Source organism: Haemaphysalis longicornis, unplaced genomic scaffold, assembly GCF_048455015.1.
Source record: "Haemaphysalis longicornis isolate Haplotype H1 unplaced genomic scaffold, Haemaphysalis longicornis Haplotype H1 scaffold_2, whole genome shotgun sequence".
Lineage (NCBI taxonomy): Eukaryota > Metazoa > Arthropoda > Arachnida > Ixodida > Ixodidae > Haemaphysalis > Haemaphysalis longicornis.
Window position 1 is genome coordinate 237,704,362 of NW_027526295.1, and position 20,106 is coordinate 237,724,467.

Sequence of the window (20,106 nt, forward strand, 5' to 3'; positions counted from 1 at the left end):
AGACTTGAAACGTCTTTAATGGTATCAGACTGCTGAGAAGTAGGTTCAAGCACCACAAGTTAGCTTGAAAAACCAGGGCTGGTTTGCATGAATGACAAGCAGACTCACTGTCAACTAGATGACTTCAACTTATGTCCTCCTTGTACACACTGCAAGACCCTTATTAAAAGCCACCAGAGTGCAGTCAAGTGAGCAAAGCATTACCGTATTTGCATAATGATCCCAGCTTAGTGAATACACTTAGCATTTTAGCAGTTAAAAATGTAGCCACCAGAAGTGTTCTTCAAAATGCTCACTGCACTGAAGATCTTTTCTGTGCCTTTTACAATGGAAACTGTACCTGATCTTGGTAACTAAAGTTGGACAGAAGGCTGGATTGGTACTGTGTGCTGCCACGGCACATCAAAACAAGCATTGCTCCACCACCATTGATGGTATTTCACTACCAAAGTGTAAATGCTGACAGAAATAGAAAACATGGGTCTTTGGCAAAAATAAGCAGGCAGAAAGTCCAACACTTCTTCCAACCCAAATCGGTTTGTATACTGGAAAGTTGGACTCGGAATGCATGCTATAGCAGGTGCAAGAACTCGTGCTCTTTTTTTTTTTGCATTGTATCAAACAACATTGGAAATGTGTGGAACTCAATAGACAAGCTGTATTCAAGGTGAAGCAACAAGTCTCCACAATCTGGAGTGGATGCTTCCCTTTCTCTTTAGGGCAAGAACTGATTTTTGGCCATTGAACAGATGGTTCTCTTTACGATATTAAAGTCATGAAAACTACATTACAAAGCACAATAAAGAACAAAAGAATTTCACTTGCAAGAATGGGTGGCTTGCAATTTCTGCCAAAGCACCAGCATTGTAAATTTTGATAAGATGCCAAAAAAAATTGACAATGACGAGCAATTAAAAAAATGAAGTACAAAAATGAACACTCTAGTATTACGATGTACGACTGCAATAGACTACTTCCGACAGAGAGTAGCTGTATATACACCAAACACTTAGCTGCACTCAGCGAATTTTTTGCAAGACTTCGGCATCTCTGGGTGTTTTCAACATTTCTGGAGGGGGCATAAGAAGTCGTCAGTTGAAGTGATATGCAGTAATAACAAGCTAACAGACCCAAGTGTATAACTGCAGTGCACAGTTTGGTTTTGTCACGAAGTTCTAAAAGAACTTTTCCTGGTTGGTTAAGGCACTTATTTGGGAATTAAAACTCGCCGCCTCAGAAGATAGAAATATCACTGCTCTTAATTTGGCCCTCAAGTACTGACAGATGAAATGCAGACACCATTAGTGTAAGGACAGTCTAGCACTTCGACTCAGGAAACACACTTTGTGGCTTTAGCCCCAAGGTTCTATAACTGCACCACTATTAAAGCCAGAATGAAATGCTTTTATTTGATTTCCGAGCCTACGCTGCTTTATATGCAAGACACATCGAAAAATCTTCCTCCCAAAGGCTATTGTGCTAGGATATCAGAGGCAAGACCAAGCCTACAAGATTGCTTGAAATGTGCAATCGTCTGGTGGCCCCGAAGCCTTGATTGTGGCATAACTGATAACTAGTAAGTTAAAAAGTAATGATGCTGTGTGTTGCACTCATCCTCTAATGTAAATAAAGCCAGTCTTTTTCTTCCCCCAAGGAATACTGATCTACTGTTCCAGGTCACTGAAAATGCATGTTTACTGCGGCCAAGTGGCCACATTTTTACCATTTAGCTCTAAAACATGCTAGAAGAATACACAGCAAGGCTGTGCAAGGCTTTCCAAATGAATCACCTCAACTTTTTCTGGCTTTTTGACGCACCTCGATCAAATGCAGGGAGAGTCCAAATGAAGAATTGGGACAAACACAATAAATGTAAGTGGCTAAGGGTGCACTTGCCCAGACTCACTCTGCCAGTGAAGACAAAACAGCAGCGGCTTCCACCTAGCCCCCCAAATGCACGGTTGATCTCCTTTGACCGCAAACCTGAGCCTCGTCTTCACGCATTTAGTTTAACGCACAGAGCAAGCACCAGGAACTGTTCGAAATGATGCATTGCACATTTCACAGGATAAATGCTTGTGCTTCCTACCCAGCCAAGACATCCACCATTTCTGTCCTCTTGCATCTACACTTCTGTGGCCATGGGTAAGTGAAGCTACATGTGACAAGGGTGTACTCAGCCAAGATAGGCGTAGACTAACATGAACGATTGCAATGACTGGCGTTTCTAGACTCGTACAACGTACGAGCGACGTCTATCCGGGCTCTGGGCCCAGCTCTTGGACGTAGCTGGCCGGGAAGACGCCCCAGTGCCCATCCTTCTCACCATGCCACCAGCCCTCCTCTGCCCGGCTGTGAACAGTCACCAGGTCACCTGCACAAACCACTCAATGTCCTTACACAGGGCACTCTGCACTGTGACAGCAAAGTTTAAAATTACCCCACCTTCCCGTGAGGGGAACCCTGTAGAGATGCCACGCATCTTGGGGGTTCACTTGGTGTTTCTGTTGGGTTGATTTTCTAATTGCGTGAAACGTGTGAGGAACGCTTATGATGTATTCTTTATTTAACACGCGGCGTAACGTTAACGATGACGGCCTTGTGGTCGCTGAAGTGTACGGGTAGTGGATGGTGAAGTAACGGGACCACCGTGCAATTTGCAGCGAAGATCAAGTCTATGCACGTACCCGAAATCGGAACGCCGGTGCTGGAACGACCGCGGCTATGACGCAACACAATCCAACACAATCCACTTTAATCCAATCCAAGCCAACCCAACTCAATCGAATCCAATCCAATCCAATGCCCCTCGCGAGAGAGTGTTCGCTATCGGAGAGGAGAGGGGGTGAGCGGCGGGGAGAGCGCAGCTTGCGCGGCGAGGAGAATGGGAGAGGGGTGTGGACGGACAACAACAACGCCGTATGGAGGGACAAGGCGAGTGAATGAGATGCAGTCGCATCTAAAAGTCGGTCCAGTTTGTTTTGTAGGATCAAGCATACTTGGACACAGCATAGTGCTAAAGACTTTGATATAGTAATCGCTTGCATTTCCAAGCAAGCCAATATATCCCCCATGACCATTTTCGATTAGCTGTCTTCCCCCCACTTCTTTTTCTCTATTTGAGAGCATTATGCAGCTGTACTCCAATCGGTGAGATACCCAAAAGACCCGTCAGGCAACTTGCACATGCACTTGACAGTCAGTGTCTATCTTAACTGGGAAAAAGAAAAAAAAAGAACAGCAGAATAAAATACCTTGTGCAGTATTATTCAGTGTTATGTTGATCAAAATTATTGAACAACAAAATAAGTGGTAAAATAACCAGCCAGGCTTAAAAAGCACTTCCCCATCGGTAATATCAGTGCACGGAGTGCCGGCCCTCTAGCGGCCGGCTTCCCGCTGGCACCCTCCTCCCCTCCTGGAGACCCTTCTCTCCAACTGAGGTTACGTCCGGAGCAGGAATGCTCTGCTTGGGGCTTGGCCTGCGAGGTCTGGAACCATGCGGGTTGGACAAAGGAACTGGCGTTCCTTGACCCCGCGACAAGGCTAGTCTCCCGTCAGGAGCCGAGCCGAGCCAGCAGCCACGGACGGCTTACCGAGCTCGTGGGGCTCCGACCCCCATCCCAGCTCAGGACAGCCTGTCCAGCGCATGTTCCATTTTATGAACGAGCAATAAAGCCTGGTTTGTCGACATCGCCTGGCTCTAAGTGCATCCTTGGCACCTCCCGGTGAGTCGAACGAACCCTCGCCAGCGAACGTCGTCGAACGAACGTCGCGGTGGGGATTTGGCTGTGGTTCTCGTTTTATAGCTTGCTATCCAGGTAATACAGTCCCATTAGTAGCCACGACCTCCCACAGTGGTGAAGCATGTGGTACGACCACCGAGTAAGAACAAGACAGGAGGGGAAACTTCACTTCGTAGGGCAGCTAGGGCACCTGGCGCACCTCTTGTCGGAGAAAAAGACCGTGTAGACGCCGTGATCGGCATCCGCAGGGCAGTGAGAAAGTGAATGTGACTTCTACAATTTTGTCCATCAAGTGCCGCTATCATCTTTGTTGTCACAGCTGCCAAGCTTTATCTGCGTTAGCATTTACTGCGGCATTATGTGGTTGCTCGCCCACTGCAATGGGTGTTGTGCCTGCCATTGTATTCTTGCTCTAGGGGTACGACATACCTGAGCATAGGCTGAGCTCATCCTCCATGGAGGCTTTGTAGTCGTAGAGAGCGCGGCACCGCGAGGGCAGCACGTTGACGTATGTCTGCTGCTGCGGTTCCCCTTCGGGTTCGCTCTGGTCGGCCTCCACGGAGCTGGGAGTGGGTGGCGCTTCGGTGCCGCCGTCTGCCGAGCCCCGGTCCCACACCTCTGTGTCCTCCGTGCTTGAAGAGCGCCTCTGGAGCCAGGGGGGAATCTTGAGCACTGTTTGGGCCAGCCCCTGCGTACACCATCCCAGTGTGGAACACTTTAGAGCCTGGCATACTTTGTAATGTGGCACACTTTATAGAATGGTATACTTCATGGCACAGCCCACTTTATAGACTGGTACACAGATCAAGTAAACCAATCAAGCAGAGTTTTGGTTTGAACAGGCATGGTCAAAGTCAAACTTTAATTATTATTGTAATGGTGTCAGAATTTATGATGTAGTGTGAATGGCCATAGGCGAATGCTAACCATGTTGGTTAAAGCTCTATAGACAATTACTCATGCTACTGGGCACCATCATGAGTTCTCCTGCGTAAAGCAAGAAAGTGCTTTTAACATTAGCACACACAGTGCACGCTTAAATGAGACACGCCTGAGAAGTATGAAAAGAAAGCATCAAAATTCTACAGAAGGAGCTTCAGCGGGGTGCCCTTGAATCCACCTTTGATTCATGGGCATATTTCTGGTACCAGATCATTAAAGGGAGGGGGGGGGGGACATAAATGAGGAGGAGGAGGCAGAGGGGCGAGGGCACTCTCCCCTGGCCACTTGCCTGTCGGTCCCTGCGCTGCTCCAGGTGAGGGGCGAGGGGGTGTGGCGGTCGTGGCTGGCCCTCCAGGCCCGCCAGGCAGCACTGCACCTTGTGGCGCGAGGCCTCCAGGAAGGCCAGGCTCTGGCGAAGCTGCAGGGGACGACGACAACACCGGGTCTGAGGCTCCTTCTAGTGCTTGGTGGGGCAGGTGGCAGTGCTTTGCACAAGTGTACACTGCCAGGAGCAGACAAGCTGTCTCCCCAGAGCCCCGCAATCCTTACTAGTGGGAAACACATGCTTTCAACCTTTTCAACCTTTCTCCCTGCCCTGAAAACGAAACAAATCAGAACAAAAAAATGCGCAAATCGTATGAAGGTGGAAATGCGCAGCTCGGGTGTTTTTCCCGAGGTGCTCCAAAGCTTTCTGATCAGCACCTTTACGATTAAACTAACAATAAAAAAGTCAGGTAATTAAATTTAGTTATTTTGCCAATTAAGCTTCATGAGAGAAAAAAACACACTAGCTGTAACTACGCATGACAGCTAAGAAAATGCACTTGGTCCAATCTCCCTCGAGTGCTTGGTCCTGTTGCAATTCTTGGTGCATGTTAACAGAGACAGGGTGTACAACTTTTAAAGGGACCCTGTAGGCTTAACATCAACTACTCAGTATGTATTTTGGGGTAAAGTCTATTGTCCCAGCAATCACCTCCTGCAAGAATTACCGTATGAAAATCCGTTCACTATCACCGAAACTACGTGCGATGAGAAATCACGCATAACTGTTCCTTCTCAACTCAACCGCGAACAACGCGATGAAAGCTGTGCGCTCTCTCCCGCACAGGGGTAGTGGCTTGCGGTGTTCTCTTTGGCTACCTTCAATATATTACAGGCTGAGAAGTTTTCCAGTCTCCGCAATGTTAAGGGGTCTATTTCCCGTCTAGTGCAACAAAAAAGCAGGCATGGCTGCCTGCTCACAAACACGTGCTCAGGCTGATAAGGCGCTTTTGAAGCAATAAATGTTCGTTGCCGAGTGGTCTGGTTGAAATGGAGGTATTGAGTTCATCACTTAAACTCCGCACACAAGCAAAACACAAAAGAAATGCCAAAACTGCTGGTACAGGTTCAGGCATAGAAGAGGTTGGTGCACAGCGCCGACGACGGCGGATCGTCACAGGAAATGCGAGAAATAAGCTGCGATGTTGATCAGCGACAGCCAGTAGGACAGCCACCGCACAAATGACGTCATTTTGGCGGTGCCAGTGGTGCATAATGAGGGAAGTTGAAGAGAGCGCAGTTGGTTTTTGCGAGTCTTTCACAGAGATTTGAGTGCTCACCGCTTCACGTACATGTGTAATGTTTGGCTCAGGTATTCCTGGCACTGTAATCTAAACGTCGCACAGGTTTACTTGCACTGCTGAAAGAGTGTTGCAGGGTCCCTTTAAGAACGGCAACAAGTTTTAAATGGTGAAAGCTAGAAGCACATCTCCCCTTGTTGTGTGCGTAGGGGTCTCAGTGGCCCCCAGAAAACACAGTAATCACCGCATTAACTAGCACCAAGGTCTATTAATACGTTCGCTGCGTTGTGGGTAACCGGTGGGTCATGGCCTGTGCTTCTCCCGAGTGGCAATGAAGTTACGAGCATGTATCTGCTTGCGGATGCAATAACTTCATCACAGTTGAACGCAGTGATGCGATTGTTGCACGAAGTTATAAATGGCCAGAAGAATACCTTTCTGCTGGTAAATGCCGTGACCCATAGGTGACCCACGACACACTTAATGAGAACGTTTTCATACTGTGTGTGGTGTGGCTCGCCGATGACCCACACTTGAGAACGCTCCGTGATGTCCTGCCATCTGAGGTTTCAAAATTCAACCAATGTAGATTTATATATTTATTGCATTGAACGTGGGGCAGCGCTATTGTTTTCAAGGAGCAAAGTAAAGTGGTGGTCTATTTCACTGTAGTGTCGCTCGCCAACATTTTTCCGCAGTTTCTGAAATACGTTTCATTCGTATTTCCTGCTGCTCGAAAACACCTTACCATTTTTCAAATAAATTCGCGAAATGCCAGCATGAAAAATTGCAGCGCCATCTCTTTTGGAGCAAAAGAAACAGGCATAGGCGTGTGACCCACCGGTGGATCGCACCACACCTGGGAGATATGCCGATTGGCCCACTGGCAGGTCACTCCGCATGTAAAACGGGTTCTCAAGAAGGCATGCCGGAGCGAACGTGTTGACTTTCTAATTAATGGCCTTTTGGCGAAAGGTTGTACAGCAGGGATTGATTGATATCTTCCCAGTTATTGTGGTTCTCCAACAGTTACATTGTGAAAACTTGGACCCAGTGTAATCTGTTTACATTAGCTTTTATTTTGCAGTACACTGAAAAATGCACCAACAATAAGGTTTTACTGTATTAGAGAACTGGAGGTAGGTAGTATTTAGAGGTAGCACATAAAAAAAATCCTAAATATCATTTGTGGCTAAAAGACATGCATCTACAACGTTTTACCTCTAATGCATTGACATTCCCCCCTACATTTGGAGGTCTATATTTTGGGATGCATTCACAAGCTAGATTTGGGACTTTTCTTACTACTTGCCCACAATTTCTTAATACAAATTAAATCTGCATTTAGGAAGTAGCATAATAATTGCAAATTAATAAATTAATTTGGTAATCATTGCAGTTAATATTACAGTTCCTGCTTGTTCTTGAAAAGCTATGGCACATGAAAAAAATGGGATCTCTCTCTCTCATATACTTTTTGCTACTCAAGCTCCTTCGTGTCCTGTATTTTGATATTTATATGTCTAGTGTTTCGTTTTTTTTTTTTTTTCCACCTAACGTTGTATATATGTTATTCTTGCCCACGTGTTATATATTTATGTAAGGCCTCTACCCTATCCCCCTATTCCTATGTACTCTTTCCTCCCTATCCCACCTCCCCTACACCAGCAGGCATTCCGGTGTCCGTCCCTAGGCGAGACAAATACATACATACATATATATTATATATATATATATATACATACATACAGATAGAATAAGGTTTGGTCGCCAAGAAAACCTCGGAAAGCAAAGGGGGGAATGCGGTAGGTCATATAAACAGATGAAGAATATTTTGAGTCAGAAAGAAAGTGGTGAAAAAATGCCCGCCGGGTGGGATCCGAACCCACGACCTCCAGAATACCGGTCTGGTGCGATAACCACTATGCTACCCCCGGGGCTTGATTGATATGTATGTATGTGTATATATATATCTGTGGCATGTTAAAATGACACACCATGTACCCTAGTACCTTAAAGGGGACATGAAGATAAAACGCAAGTTTGGTTCATTTAAAAGATTGCCTCGTTAGAATCATGCTGACACCATTTTTAACGTAAACTTCGCTCAAATAAGCTACATAATCAGGAAAAAAGAGAGTGGCCATGCGACCCACTAGCTCATTTCCTGCAACAGAGCCTATGATGTCATACCAGACAACTCTGCGAATGGCGGAGGGCGGCAAAAGCAAACGCAAAGTAGGCAGGGCTTATAAGCTTGCCTAACGAGCTATTTGCGCTTAAATTTAGGACACATTCTTTCGAAAGCCTTAAGAATGGTTGGACAAATAGTGGAAGTTACGAAAGCAGACGTAAATATAGAAGTACCGAAGTGTACTGCAGTAGGTACTGCATGCACTATGCTTCATTTAGATGTACAGCACTGCGGGGCTTTGGGGTTGTCTCAGACGACACCGGCTGACTGACGCAAGTGACGGTGTCTCACATGACCATATTTGTCCAGCGAGAGTTGTGTTTCACGAAACGATTATTTTGCCCATCAACGAAAACAAGCCAGGTTTACATACGGTCACAAACAAACCAAAGGCAGAAAACGGCTTGCCGCAGTGTGGTGGCACCATCTAGGTTGTCTAACAGTAAGCAAGTGGACCAAGTGCACCAAGTTTAGTTGAAAGACCTGTTCATATGATGTCATCGCAAACGTCGTTCAAACACACATTTTGGGGCGAGAATCAACATTTTAGCTTAAATCGATTAATTTCGCAGTGAATAAAGCATCGTTTGCTTCCGTACAAGCGCTGGGGGCACTGTAGAACACGAAATCTTTCGAATAGAACAAACTTGTATTTTGTCTTCATGGCCCCTTTAAAACCTCTGTAAAAAAAAGTACAGGAAAAATAATTACAAAACAAGGAGAACTGTGTCAAGCTAACAAGTTGAAAGATGTTAGGCTGCTAGCCATTAATAGTACACAGCATTGGGAAACAGCCTTTCAGCATTAGCATACTGCTAGCGCACAGTCAACAGCACACGGACGAACCTGTTGGAGCTTCTCTTGAACACGTAGCTGAGCTTCCTCGTCGCCAAACCGAGGAGACTCTCGAAAGGCTTGGGCTAGGGACTCCACACCTGCAGGGGGGGGGGACACGACGCATGGTCTCCTTAAACTAGTGCCGCACCTGCTGCTGCACCCGTTAACAGCGATCCCACAACTGTTGCAAATGCAGATGCAAATCATTGGCGCACCATTGACTCTCCATACTCCTCTAAACACAGTAAAGTTGTGCTTGTGTTTTTACTTGACCGCAGTTTGCATTCTCTTATGTCATCTGCAAACTTTTGAAGGTTGGATCTGAGCCTACAGATGCTCCAGACATTAGCAACCAGTGAGCCAGTGCATTTTGGAGAGAGCTCAAGAGCTGTTATGCTGCTGGTTTGGGTACTGAAGGTGCAACCTTCGCCGCAGCCCTGTTTGCAATGATGTTGTTATGTTCTTCATCTCATCGTGCATTAAATAATCTTAAGTTTGCCACTGGGTTGTCGTTGTTGTCCAAACAGGAGCTTGGTTGCCACACCGTGTACAGCATGGCGAGGAGCGGGGTCATGATAGGAAAATGCATTTGTCTTTGCCTAATTTTATCTGCTTGAACAAGCGTTTAATATCATAAATCCCAAATATGTTCACAATTATTTGCTTCTGGAACTTACGAGGCACCTTCGAAATGCTCGTTTTAAGGTGCATTGCAAGCAACCATGTGGGCATCGTAGGTCGGCAGCGCAGCTAGCAGTGATGTCATGTTAAGAACATTTGAGAGTTAAACGCTCTTTGTGTATATTCTTTTGTAAAGCTGCAGACGCAATACTTTAAAAATAATGCTCATTTATTCGTTGTCATAAACATTGGTGGCGTGACCGCTTCAGCTGTCTGGCAACCGTTGTAACAGAACTCAGACCTACTGACTGTTTGTACGGTCTGTACTCGGTTTCCCTGCTGAAGCTCACATTGTCTTGTCGAATTCTCTTCGGAATATTGTCTTTTCTTTATCAAACTGCAGGAAGCTGGTTCAGCAACATAAAAAAAAAAGTGCCCTGCGTGCGATTCCAACTTGCAGCCACTGGGCCAGCCTGCATTGAAGTAAAACATGTTACCATTTTGACTAAAGGCGTAGAAAGCGCATGTGGAAAAAACCTGTGGCATAAAAGCCGCGCCATACTTGCAGCCCAGCACACTCGTGGGTTCTCATAAATTGTAGTGTACCCAGGGCTGTAACTGCCAACTTATGTTGAAGGCTTCTGCAGTAAGCTAAAGGGGAGCATATCCAATTATCGAAAAAAAATGTTAACAGCATTGTTCATTGGAGGAAGCAATCAAACTGTGTGATGGTGGGACTCAGCAACGCGCTGCATCACTGCTTCTCGCTAGTTATTTTGCCCTTGAAGAGTAAATGATGGGTTGGTTTTAATTCCCAACTACTCCAAGTTCCTTCGATAAACTTGTTTATGTAGTAAATTCTTGTTTTAAGCTTTCAGTGATAATAAGCTTTAGCTCGTCAGGCCAGAAAGTTAACGTTCGTGTAACTCTATGTGAGGCAGGTGTCAGCAAGCATGAACAAGAATACCGGCTAGCAGAACAACAGTTTGGACTAGTGCAAAACAGTGTTAACAGTTTACAAATACCCAGTTTATTTTAAAGGGGCCCTAAATAGGTTTCCACAGGTCACCATTTCAATCGCGCAATCGCTAGTGTACCCCTTCATGACAACGTATACCAATTGTTTCACCTCTTCATAAAGCAGGAGCCACGCAACATGCAAAAAAGATTTCCCTTTCTTTCTTTCTTTACCTACAGAACCTCGTCGCCATAGTCCCGCACTATGACGTACAGTTTTGGCTCTGACGCAGCCTCTATGACGCACGAAGCACTGAACAGTACGGCACTGCAATTGGTGGGCCCCTTTAAATGCTGTAGCCAATCAGCATTCCCAGCTCTGGGAAAAACGCCGGTGCACATTTTGGCCGTTGCAGCAAGGCACGGCACAGCGTATCGTAGTAGGGACGAACATCGATCGTCGCCACCTGTCGCACGAGCTTAGCTAGCTCATTTCGCTATATAGTATCTACAAACTCAGCTGAGTTTGTAGATACTATATAGCGAATCGTTTACAAGGTATGAATAACGCTGGAAAACACGGAGCGTCTCTGCCGGCAGAAACACCGCCACTCACGTGACCGCGGCAAGCACCTGCCTACATGGTCGGCAATGAGCCCACTGTGCCGTGCATGTACGATACGGCATACACCGCAGCAGCTAAAAATTGTCACCGCCCGCCAGAGCGGGACTATTGCTGAAAATCAGTTTATAAATGTGCGAAAGGGGGTGATAGTACAGTGAAAGAGTGCACTGGTGATCGTCGGCGTAGTTTCATAAAGCGGTGACTGAATAACTGCGGCGATGCTAAGCCTTTTCTGCTGACCTCGGGGGATCTTTTCACCGTGACAGCACCGCATGCAGAAACGCTAGCAGGCCGCCAGTCGTCGGTGAAAATCTTCAATTACTGTCGTGAGCGAGCATGTTGTGTTTGGGAACCCCCTTTATCTAGCCTTTGAACACTCGTTTCCCCTATTCTAAAACTGACGTGCATATGCAGGCACAGCTGCCGCGCTGAGGACAGCCGCACAGTAGTTCAATGCGGGCTGACCGGCCCCACTCAGCAGTAGCGACACTAGTAGGCAGAGCATGCCGTCGACTGCTAAAAAAAAGCGCGACATACTGCCGAGTGGAGCCAATGACTGCGTGAATCTCAAACCATCAAGGGTTTTGCCCTGTTATTCTAGGTGGTCTTACACCTGGTTGGCGACGTCACAGCTTCCACAGTGCTTTGAAGGCGCGATGAGAGAAAGAAAGCTCCAGGCCTTATTGCTGGCCCTTTTTAATGTACGATAGCTAAGCTAATACTCGTTTGTTTTTAAACCATTTTTTCGGCAGGACGTTCCTTGGATAGTACTCCAGCGACTGCACATGTAAAATTGCAACCTTTGTAACCCTGTTTAGGGCCCCTTCGCCACTCGTCCGCATTGTTGACTGAAAGTTTGACCATGTTGATCAGTCGTATCAGAGATCAGACATCTCCCGTTCAGTTGCGGGGCGAGTTTCATCGTGGCGCCGACGTTGTAGCTGTATGTGACCCTTTGTGAGCCCACTGTATGCCGACCTGTTGTGCAGACAAGGTGCAGCTATGATAGGCTTCTTAACATGACGTCACTTCACGACTTGAGGAGGAAAGCCTTGGAGAAACTGTAACTGCATTTTTTTTCCTATTTGCCAATATCATGCGACGAAACGGCTATGCATAGTTTGTTTATTAAGGTTCCAGAGTTCTAAGTACCCACACAACAAATTTTTTTTGAAAATGCCTTCACAACCCTTTTAAATGCTGCGGTTTTGTGGGTGTGGAGTTGGCCCCTGTCGGGGGATTGAGAGCCAGCCCACCTTGCTTCCCCCGCCGTTCTGTGTCGAGGTCTTTCTGCAGCAGCTGCAGCAGCCTTTCCAAGGCCTCTCTGCGTCTCTGGGGCTGCATGGGGCTGGACAGGTCCTCTGCCTGCGGGGGGCCAACAACAACAACACTCTCGTTGGCCAAGCACTTGAAGTACAGGGGGGAAGGGACTTTGCTCAGGCCAACAGCTTACGTAGAAGTCTGGCAGCAGCTGCTCCGGCACATTGGGAGCAGTTCCCCTCAGGCGCACGGCCTCTTCAATGTCCTGCTTGACGTCAACACGCGCCGCCTGTGCCTGGACACAGTCCGCACACTGCATGTATAGAAGAACAGATTGATCGCATTAATCTGGAACAGCTTTCACGACAATACTCTTGAATTAGTCAATACAAATTGAGAGCTGCAGCTGGGGAGGAAAAAACGTGCGCACTTTCTTAGATGTGCCCCTGCGTGCGAGGATGTGGATGGAGCACAAAGAAACCGCAGCACTAATGGGATCTCACTTGGCCGTACACAACACAATTTTTGCAAACTTTCACTAATTTGGCTGAAGCTGAAGACGGGCACGAATACGTCACGAGTTCCTCAAAGTTGAACGCCCCAAGGACAAGCCCGCAGCGAGGAAGGCGAGACGAGCGCCGCCTGCACGTAATAATACCTGCTGTGCCTGCGGGGCCATGTGTGCCAGGTGCTGGGCGTATCGTGCCAGGGCGGCCCTGAGGGCCTCGAGCCGCTCCTGCTCCAGGGCCTGCAGCCAGCCGGCCGTCTGGAAGAGCAGCGTCTCCCACTCCTGCCGGGCCTGCTCGGCCGACATGCACGCCCCGTAGTACTCCCCCTCCGCCTTGCCCAGGGCCCCTTCCGTCTTGCGACGCTTGCTCTCCAGCTGCACAAGGGGGGGAAGGGGGGTAAGGAGGAAATTGCGACTGTAGTGGCACGCAAACAAAAGTGGGTCGATTAAAATTGCTCAGGAAGAACCTCTTCAAGACACTCTTCTATAGCTCAACACCCTGTATATTGATTCAAACTGTGCTCTTACAGGCCAACGAGAGAGAGAGAGAAAGCTCTTTACTAGATGAAAGCAGAGAGGTCTACCGGCATGTTAACGCCTACATGCTACTCTGCGGGATGGGGAGGGGGGAATAAAGTTGCAATAGGAAGTAAGGCGGGAGGGAGAGAAGAAAGAACGAAATAAAAGAATTAAAAAGAAAAATGGAGGTAGCGTGTGTTGGGGACCGTCAGTGCGACAAGTGAAAAGTCTATAGATGGTTGCACAGTGCAAGGATGTTCTCATCCTATATCATCTCAGTGACGCCGATGTCACTGAGGTATTCAAATAATGCGGTTAGCACTTTACGCTGAGATGAGGGAGATGACCATGGTCCCAGAAGCGCTTTTAAAGTTAGGGAACTGTGGTTGAGGCACTCGATCTTCTGTGCGAGGTTGTTTCTTGGTTGACCATATGTAGGGCACTCCAGTGAAATATGCTTGACTGCTTCTGGTGAACCACAGTCGGGTTCAAGGTTAGGCCAAGGCGATCCTGGTAGGTTTTTGAGCGCTACATTGAGACGTAATCGATGGAGCAAAGTCTCTAGCCAACGTGGAAGTCGCTCCGGTAACTTCAGTGCCAAAGTTGGATCGACATGATGCCGGAATGGGTGCTGCTTTTTCAGGATAGACCAGAAGTTGATACAATGGAATACAAGGCTTACACTACAATTCAATGCAATAACAAGGCGTGTTGCAACGCACGTATATGCAAAAGATGGACAAAAATGAGCTAGGTCTAATATAAACTGCTGCCTGGACTTTTGCTGAAGGCAATGCATGAGCTTATAAGCCACAAGGTGACACAGAAGACGGCCGAGCAGGTGTGAGCACATACCTTGTTCAGGTCCCTGTCGGTGAGCAGGCGGGTTCCCCGGTGTGAGCGGGGCTCGAGTGCCCGCCCCTGGGCCTGCTCGTTGGCTCGGGCGCACTGGTGGGCCTGCCGCTTGGTGCGCTCCTGCAGGGCCCGGCGCTCGCGCACCGCCCGCGCTCGCCGCTCCACCGCGGCCTCCAGGCACTTGCGCCGGCTCGCCTGGGCCTCGCACGAAGCCCGCAGGGGACCGCACACCGCCTCCGACAGGCCTCGCGACACGCCCCTGTGCAATGGCGGTGCCTGCAGTGCTCTCTGCATGGTGGCAGCAGCCTCAATGGGGCCACTCAAGTGCTCACGGTCGCAACGCTACAAGGACTGTGCCTACTCACTCAACAATATGCGGTGAAAGGTTTCCTGCCCGACCAGAAACCTTTCGGCATTCACCCAGGAAAAAAAGATATGTTGCGCTAATGTAGAATTGGAAATGTTTCAGAGACAGGCAACACATATCAGGACAGTCCAGTATGTTGATATATGCAAGAATGGCAATGCATAAAACATGCGCATACTCCAAAATCCCTCAGCATGCTTCCTCCGTCCCACAATAATTTCCTACCTGTAGGAAAGAAACGGCCCTGTTGCTCAGATGATCAAACTGTTCCTCTTCTTGTTCTATTTAGAAACATGTGCAAATCTACATAAGCCCTGCTCGATGGAATTACACAAACTTTCAGCGAGACGATGCATCCTAATTCTGTCATACTTCATGCCAGATCAGTGGACCAAGAGCAAAAGCAAAGGAGATCCAGGTGGTTAGCTTTCGTGTTTTGTGAGCGTGAGGCTAAAGCACCAATTCCGGCTCACCTGTGGAGCTGGGCCTCTCGCTCTAGCTGGGTCGCCACTTCCTGCCAAGCCGTGGCACTGGTTCTGCGGTATACAATTCCAGAGCATTTGGGATCAGTAACGGGCAATGCAAATACTATCCCCAACCAAGCAAGCAGCTCACAATGTATTACTGACCCTATGGCTTCTCTTGCTGCCCTGGCTAAACGCTGGGACAACTTGGCCAGGCCCTTGGCGTGGACTGCTTCGAGCTCGGATCTGGTAGGCAAGTAGATGGACGGAAAGCAGAAGAATCCACACATGAGAACCCTCAAGATAAGTATTCAGCTGTTTCATTTGTTACTTGCATTGCAGCTTCTAGTATAATCTTTGAAAGCAAATTTTTATTTCAGCCTTATTTTATTTCAGTCTTATGCCACAAAGTACTTATCAAGCAACTCGATTGAGTTGATTAATAACGCGGTTTTAACGTGCCGAGGCTACATGGGCGATGAGGCGCGCCGTAGTGGAGGGCTCCGGATTAATTTTGACCACCTGGGGATCTTTAACGTTAGCCGAAATCTCGAACACACGGGCGTTTTTGCTTCTCGCCTCCATCACAGAAGCGGCCGCGGCGGCCAGGAATTGAACCCGTGCCCTTGGACTCAGCAGCGCAATACCACGCAACTCATTGAATGATATATTCACTGTAGGGTGCAATAAGCATAATATAGTGGAGTTTGCAATTATAAATGCCAAGGCAATGTTTGGGCATCAGTCAGCTGTGGACAGTTTATGCTGCCCAGTGTTCTTGAGCAGGCATACATGGTCACCCCAATACGCAGGCCCATTATGTTTCTCTTGTCTCAAAAGATTTCTCCAAAAGCAAACCTGCAGCCTTGCACTGTGCAGCAGCTCGAATGCCTTAGCCCCTGTGCTACCATGGCCGGTGTCACACAAACATGACGCCATAGAGCAGCTTAGGCGGCTGCAATGACCCTCAGATTCCAAACATTACTCTTCATCTGTCGCAGCAATCACCCGCTCTTTTTTACCATGCTTAAACTGGACAAATAAGCACCAATAAAGTGCCGTGAAGAGCTATCAAGTGTGCGCACCAAAATCGAGTCCAACCCTGCCAGCAACTGCCCGCATAATGGTGAAAGAAAGACGCAGCTTGCAATTTGCTCACCGCTCTTGCAGAATTCCAACCACTTCCTTGGAGAAGTCAGCACCTTGCTTCAGGAGGCGACGCAGCTCCTCAAACCCTGTTGGTCCCTGCATATCGGGAGACGAAGAAAAAAAAAATCCAGCTTTCTTGAGCTACCGTATTTTCGCGCGTATAACCCACCCCTGCATATAACCCGCACCCCCACTTTCCGTCGACGAGTAAAAAAATGTATATCCCCACGTATTGCCCGCGTATTTTATCTACTACTACTACTACTACTCAAGCAAGATTACAATCTATTGCTCGATTGTTTATGCAAAAGAACTTACCCACCTGACTATGTAACTAGATCTGCTGCATAGATTTTTCAGGCTGGTATATTGCTGTGCTGTGTGTGCAAAATAAGCACTGTCAATGGGATAACAGTAGCTTAATCACTATTACTGCTGTAGGGGCATCGCGGCCCAACACGCATGCAGTGAAGCTACAGCAAAGGAAATACCTTGCATATAATCCGCACCTCTACTTCACCCCCTGAAATTTTCGCATTTTTGGTGCGGGCTATACACACGAAAATACAGTATGAATGCTACAAGGACAAGGACTACCACCAAAAGCAGGATGGACCAACAATTGTGGACAAGCTCTTCATTTGGGCTATCGTATGGCGTGTACCTTACTGCTCGGAAAATATCGCAGCCCAGATAATGGCAAAGCTCTATGGTTTCTATGATGGGGAGTCCTACGGAGACTGCATGCAGGAATTTGTATAAAACGTTTCAACTTCAAGTGCAGAGTGGCACACAGATGTGAGGCTGTCATGAACGTTTTTTGGTAGCAAATGTAACAAGTCGTGAATATTAGACTGCGTGGCAGCTGCATGAAGACCATAATGGATACAACACAGAGAACAAGAAGACACTGTGCATGCCAGGACAACACCGTTTTGCATTTCGTCTTCAGCCATAGCATGTTAGCGTAGGAACTGACGGAAGGTTCAAGAGGACAACAGCTTGCTGCCTACCAAGCTTGACAATACAAAAAGAAAAAAAAAAGACACCAGATTTGTAGGCAAGTGACTTTGGCATCCGAAAAATGACGTTAGCATATAAATGTCCACGCAAAATAGCAAGGCGGCCATCTGCAACTTAATGAGCGAGTGTTGCACTACTTCACCGGCCAAAACAAATTTCTACATAAAGCCTCTCCACGAAGGGAATCATGACGAGTGGGAGAAGCACTGGGGATCAATCTTACCGTAGATCACCCGTGGCATTGCCCACTCGCGCATGTAAATGCGTTACAACACGTGTGTACAGTATGTACAATACCATTCCAATCAAATCCGATACAGTTCAGTGTAACCTTCAGCATAAAAACAACTACAGTGTTAACGAGTTCAGTCACAACACAGTGTCTATTTATAGAGGATGCAGCTTAAGTTAATTATTTAGGCTCAAAACAAAACAAAGAAAAGAACAAGAAAGACAGCTTCCAAATGCTGTGCCCAGCATGTTGTAAAAGAGCTGCAAAAGTGCGACCGTTTCGTTTGTTTCTGTTTACTTTCAACTGTTCAGAATTATTACAAGGCAATGCGTATAGTTGTATTTTGTGTTTCACTTCGTTTCGGTAAATAATTAATTACCAACATTATTTAAATTTGGAATGAAAATTGAAATTTTATTTCAGCCACGATATTTATTTTATCAACTTCAATTCACTCGACGGAAGTGGCACGTTGGAATAAAGAGGGTTCACATATCTGAACGTAAACCCGCAGCTAATTGGAGAGAATTAATCATCGAAATTTCGAATGAATTTGAATCAGCTCTGAACACGATCGTCAAGCAGACAGGCGCCTATTTGCTGCACGCTTTCAGGCAGGTTCCCGGTGAATGTTTATCGTTCAGACTTCCACCGTGGTACGCGTTGACGACGCCCTCGGGCCATGTGTTGTCGCCCTCGACGGAAGCGCGCGCGCGCAATGCGCGCCAGCTGATCGCGGGCAACGGCCATGCCAGCCGGCCTTGGCACGCGGCGCATGCGCAGCGACGGCAGGGCGGGCTCAATGTGAGGCAGATGGCGCGATACAGCGATACGGTTTTCGGAATCCGCGATCCGACGGAGCGGCCAACCAAATCGCGAACGCCGAAGCAGCCCGCGAAGCGCTAATTCCGCGTCGAACGCCCCACGCAGAGGAAAGCGGGGGAGGGCTGCACGGCTCGCTCGAGCCGCGAAAAAAACAACGCCGCGGGGGACGGTCGGCACGTGCGACGCGTACTACCGAAACTCCCCTCTCTCCGCTGGGATGGGGATATGTAGTACGTGAGGATATACGTTTACCACCCGCGAAGAGGGCACGTAAATTTGAAATAAGTGCAACCGCATCCTGACCCAGCCGCCCGCATGCGGCGAAGGAGGTCGACGCCAGCCGCCGCGACGCGTTGGCGGAGTGCCGTACACTACGCCGGACGACGACTTGCTCGGTCAATGTTTTCGTGACGGATATTTTTCACGGAGCGCACGCATGAAATCGGAGAATAAAATAAAAACGGGCGAGCCGTGGCCATGCGGGGGGGACCTAATATCGCGTGCGAGGGGAGATGGGAGAGGGCACGACCGGTTTCTGTCCACGCCACAGCCAGCCGGAGACTGGGGGAATAGCAGAAATGAAAAAAAGAAAGTTCCCTTCCTACCCCCTGCCCAGCCTCCGCCGAGGATGGGTTGGATGACCGTTGGTGTTCGAACTGATGTCGCACGCGGTTGTCAGTCAATCGCAAGCAATACCAAACGTCTCCGTACTCTGCTACAGGAATACAGCTTTGCTTTTTTCAAATAAAAGGGGCAAACAACAAAGATTCGGTGCTGGCCAGGCTATTGTCCAGTTCTCGCGCGCAACGGCTGCTCACGAGGTCACGAGCGCATTGACTCGAAACGCTTGTATTGTCCAGTCAAAATGTCTGCTACAGGACAACAACGGCACATCACAAGGTCTCATAAAGCAATTGAGTGTACGACGAAACTGGTTAGACTTCTATTAGTACAACGCCAATATTAGTTTCGATGAGTCAATCGCAATGCCACGACGGCTGCTACAACGTACTTCCGATAGTCACTTAGCGAACGCACAAAAAAGCAGTTCGTACAAGAAATGCGTGCGCACTTACAGAGGTGATGTTTAAACAGTTCGATGAGCTTACAAAATGCATTCAATTTACGAAAAACAACAGTGATCGGAACTGTGATAGCCGTGCAAAAGCACCGCAAGCCAGCGCAACCGATTAAAAAATAATAAAAAGTACTAGTAACTTCACTTACCCAGAAAGCATCCCTAAATGAATTCATTATTTCCTGGCGATTTCCAGTACCTATGATGTCTTCTGAAACAGTCGTTGAATCCGGCACATTTTACAGCGCAACTACTGCTTTCTAGTGCAGTATGGCTCACGCAAGAGAGGTGAAAAGCGTCTGCTTAAAAAAGCTCCGCACAATATTATTCTGATTGTAA

The 20,106-nt window shown here is 47.7% G+C and overlaps 1 protein-coding gene across 1 annotated transcript; it reads right to left on the reverse strand.

The window, feature by feature from the left end:
- Positions 1–1,649: 1,649 nt before the first annotated feature.
- On the reverse strand, positions 1,650–20,072 carry Nost (Nostrin). The gene is made up of 12 exons (XM_077699845.1): positions 19,917–20,072; positions 16,620–16,705; positions 15,626–15,706; positions 15,470–15,532; positions 14,630–14,888; positions 13,406–13,630; positions 12,941–13,060; positions 12,744–12,852; positions 9,294–9,382; positions 4,978–5,106; positions 4,176–4,434; positions 1,650–2,374 (listed from the first exon to the last, which is right to left on the reverse strand). Exons 1-12 carry the CDS (start codon positions 19,941–19,943, stop codon positions 2,256–2,258), a joined length of 1,566 nt encoding a protein of 521 aa, XP_077555971.1. The 5' UTR covers positions 19,944–20,072; the 3' UTR covers positions 1,650–2,255.
- Positions 20,073–20,106: the final 34 nt, after the last annotated feature.

What these genes read in the sequence shown, in the direction of transcription:
- Nost (XM_077699845.1), bottom strand. Translation starts at nt 19,943, where the DNA reads ATGAATTCATTTAGGGATGCTTTCTGG. An exon ending in GCAGCAAGAGAAGCCATAGG is followed by an intron (nt 15,533 to 15,625) that starts GTCAGTAATACA and finishes TGTATACCGCAG; the next exon opens with AACCAGTGCCACGGCTTGGC. An exon ending in AGCAGCGCAGGGACCGACAG is followed by an intron (nt 4,435 to 4,977) that starts GCAAGTGGCCAG and finishes TGGTGTACGCAG; the next exon opens with GGGCTGGCCCAAACAGTGCT.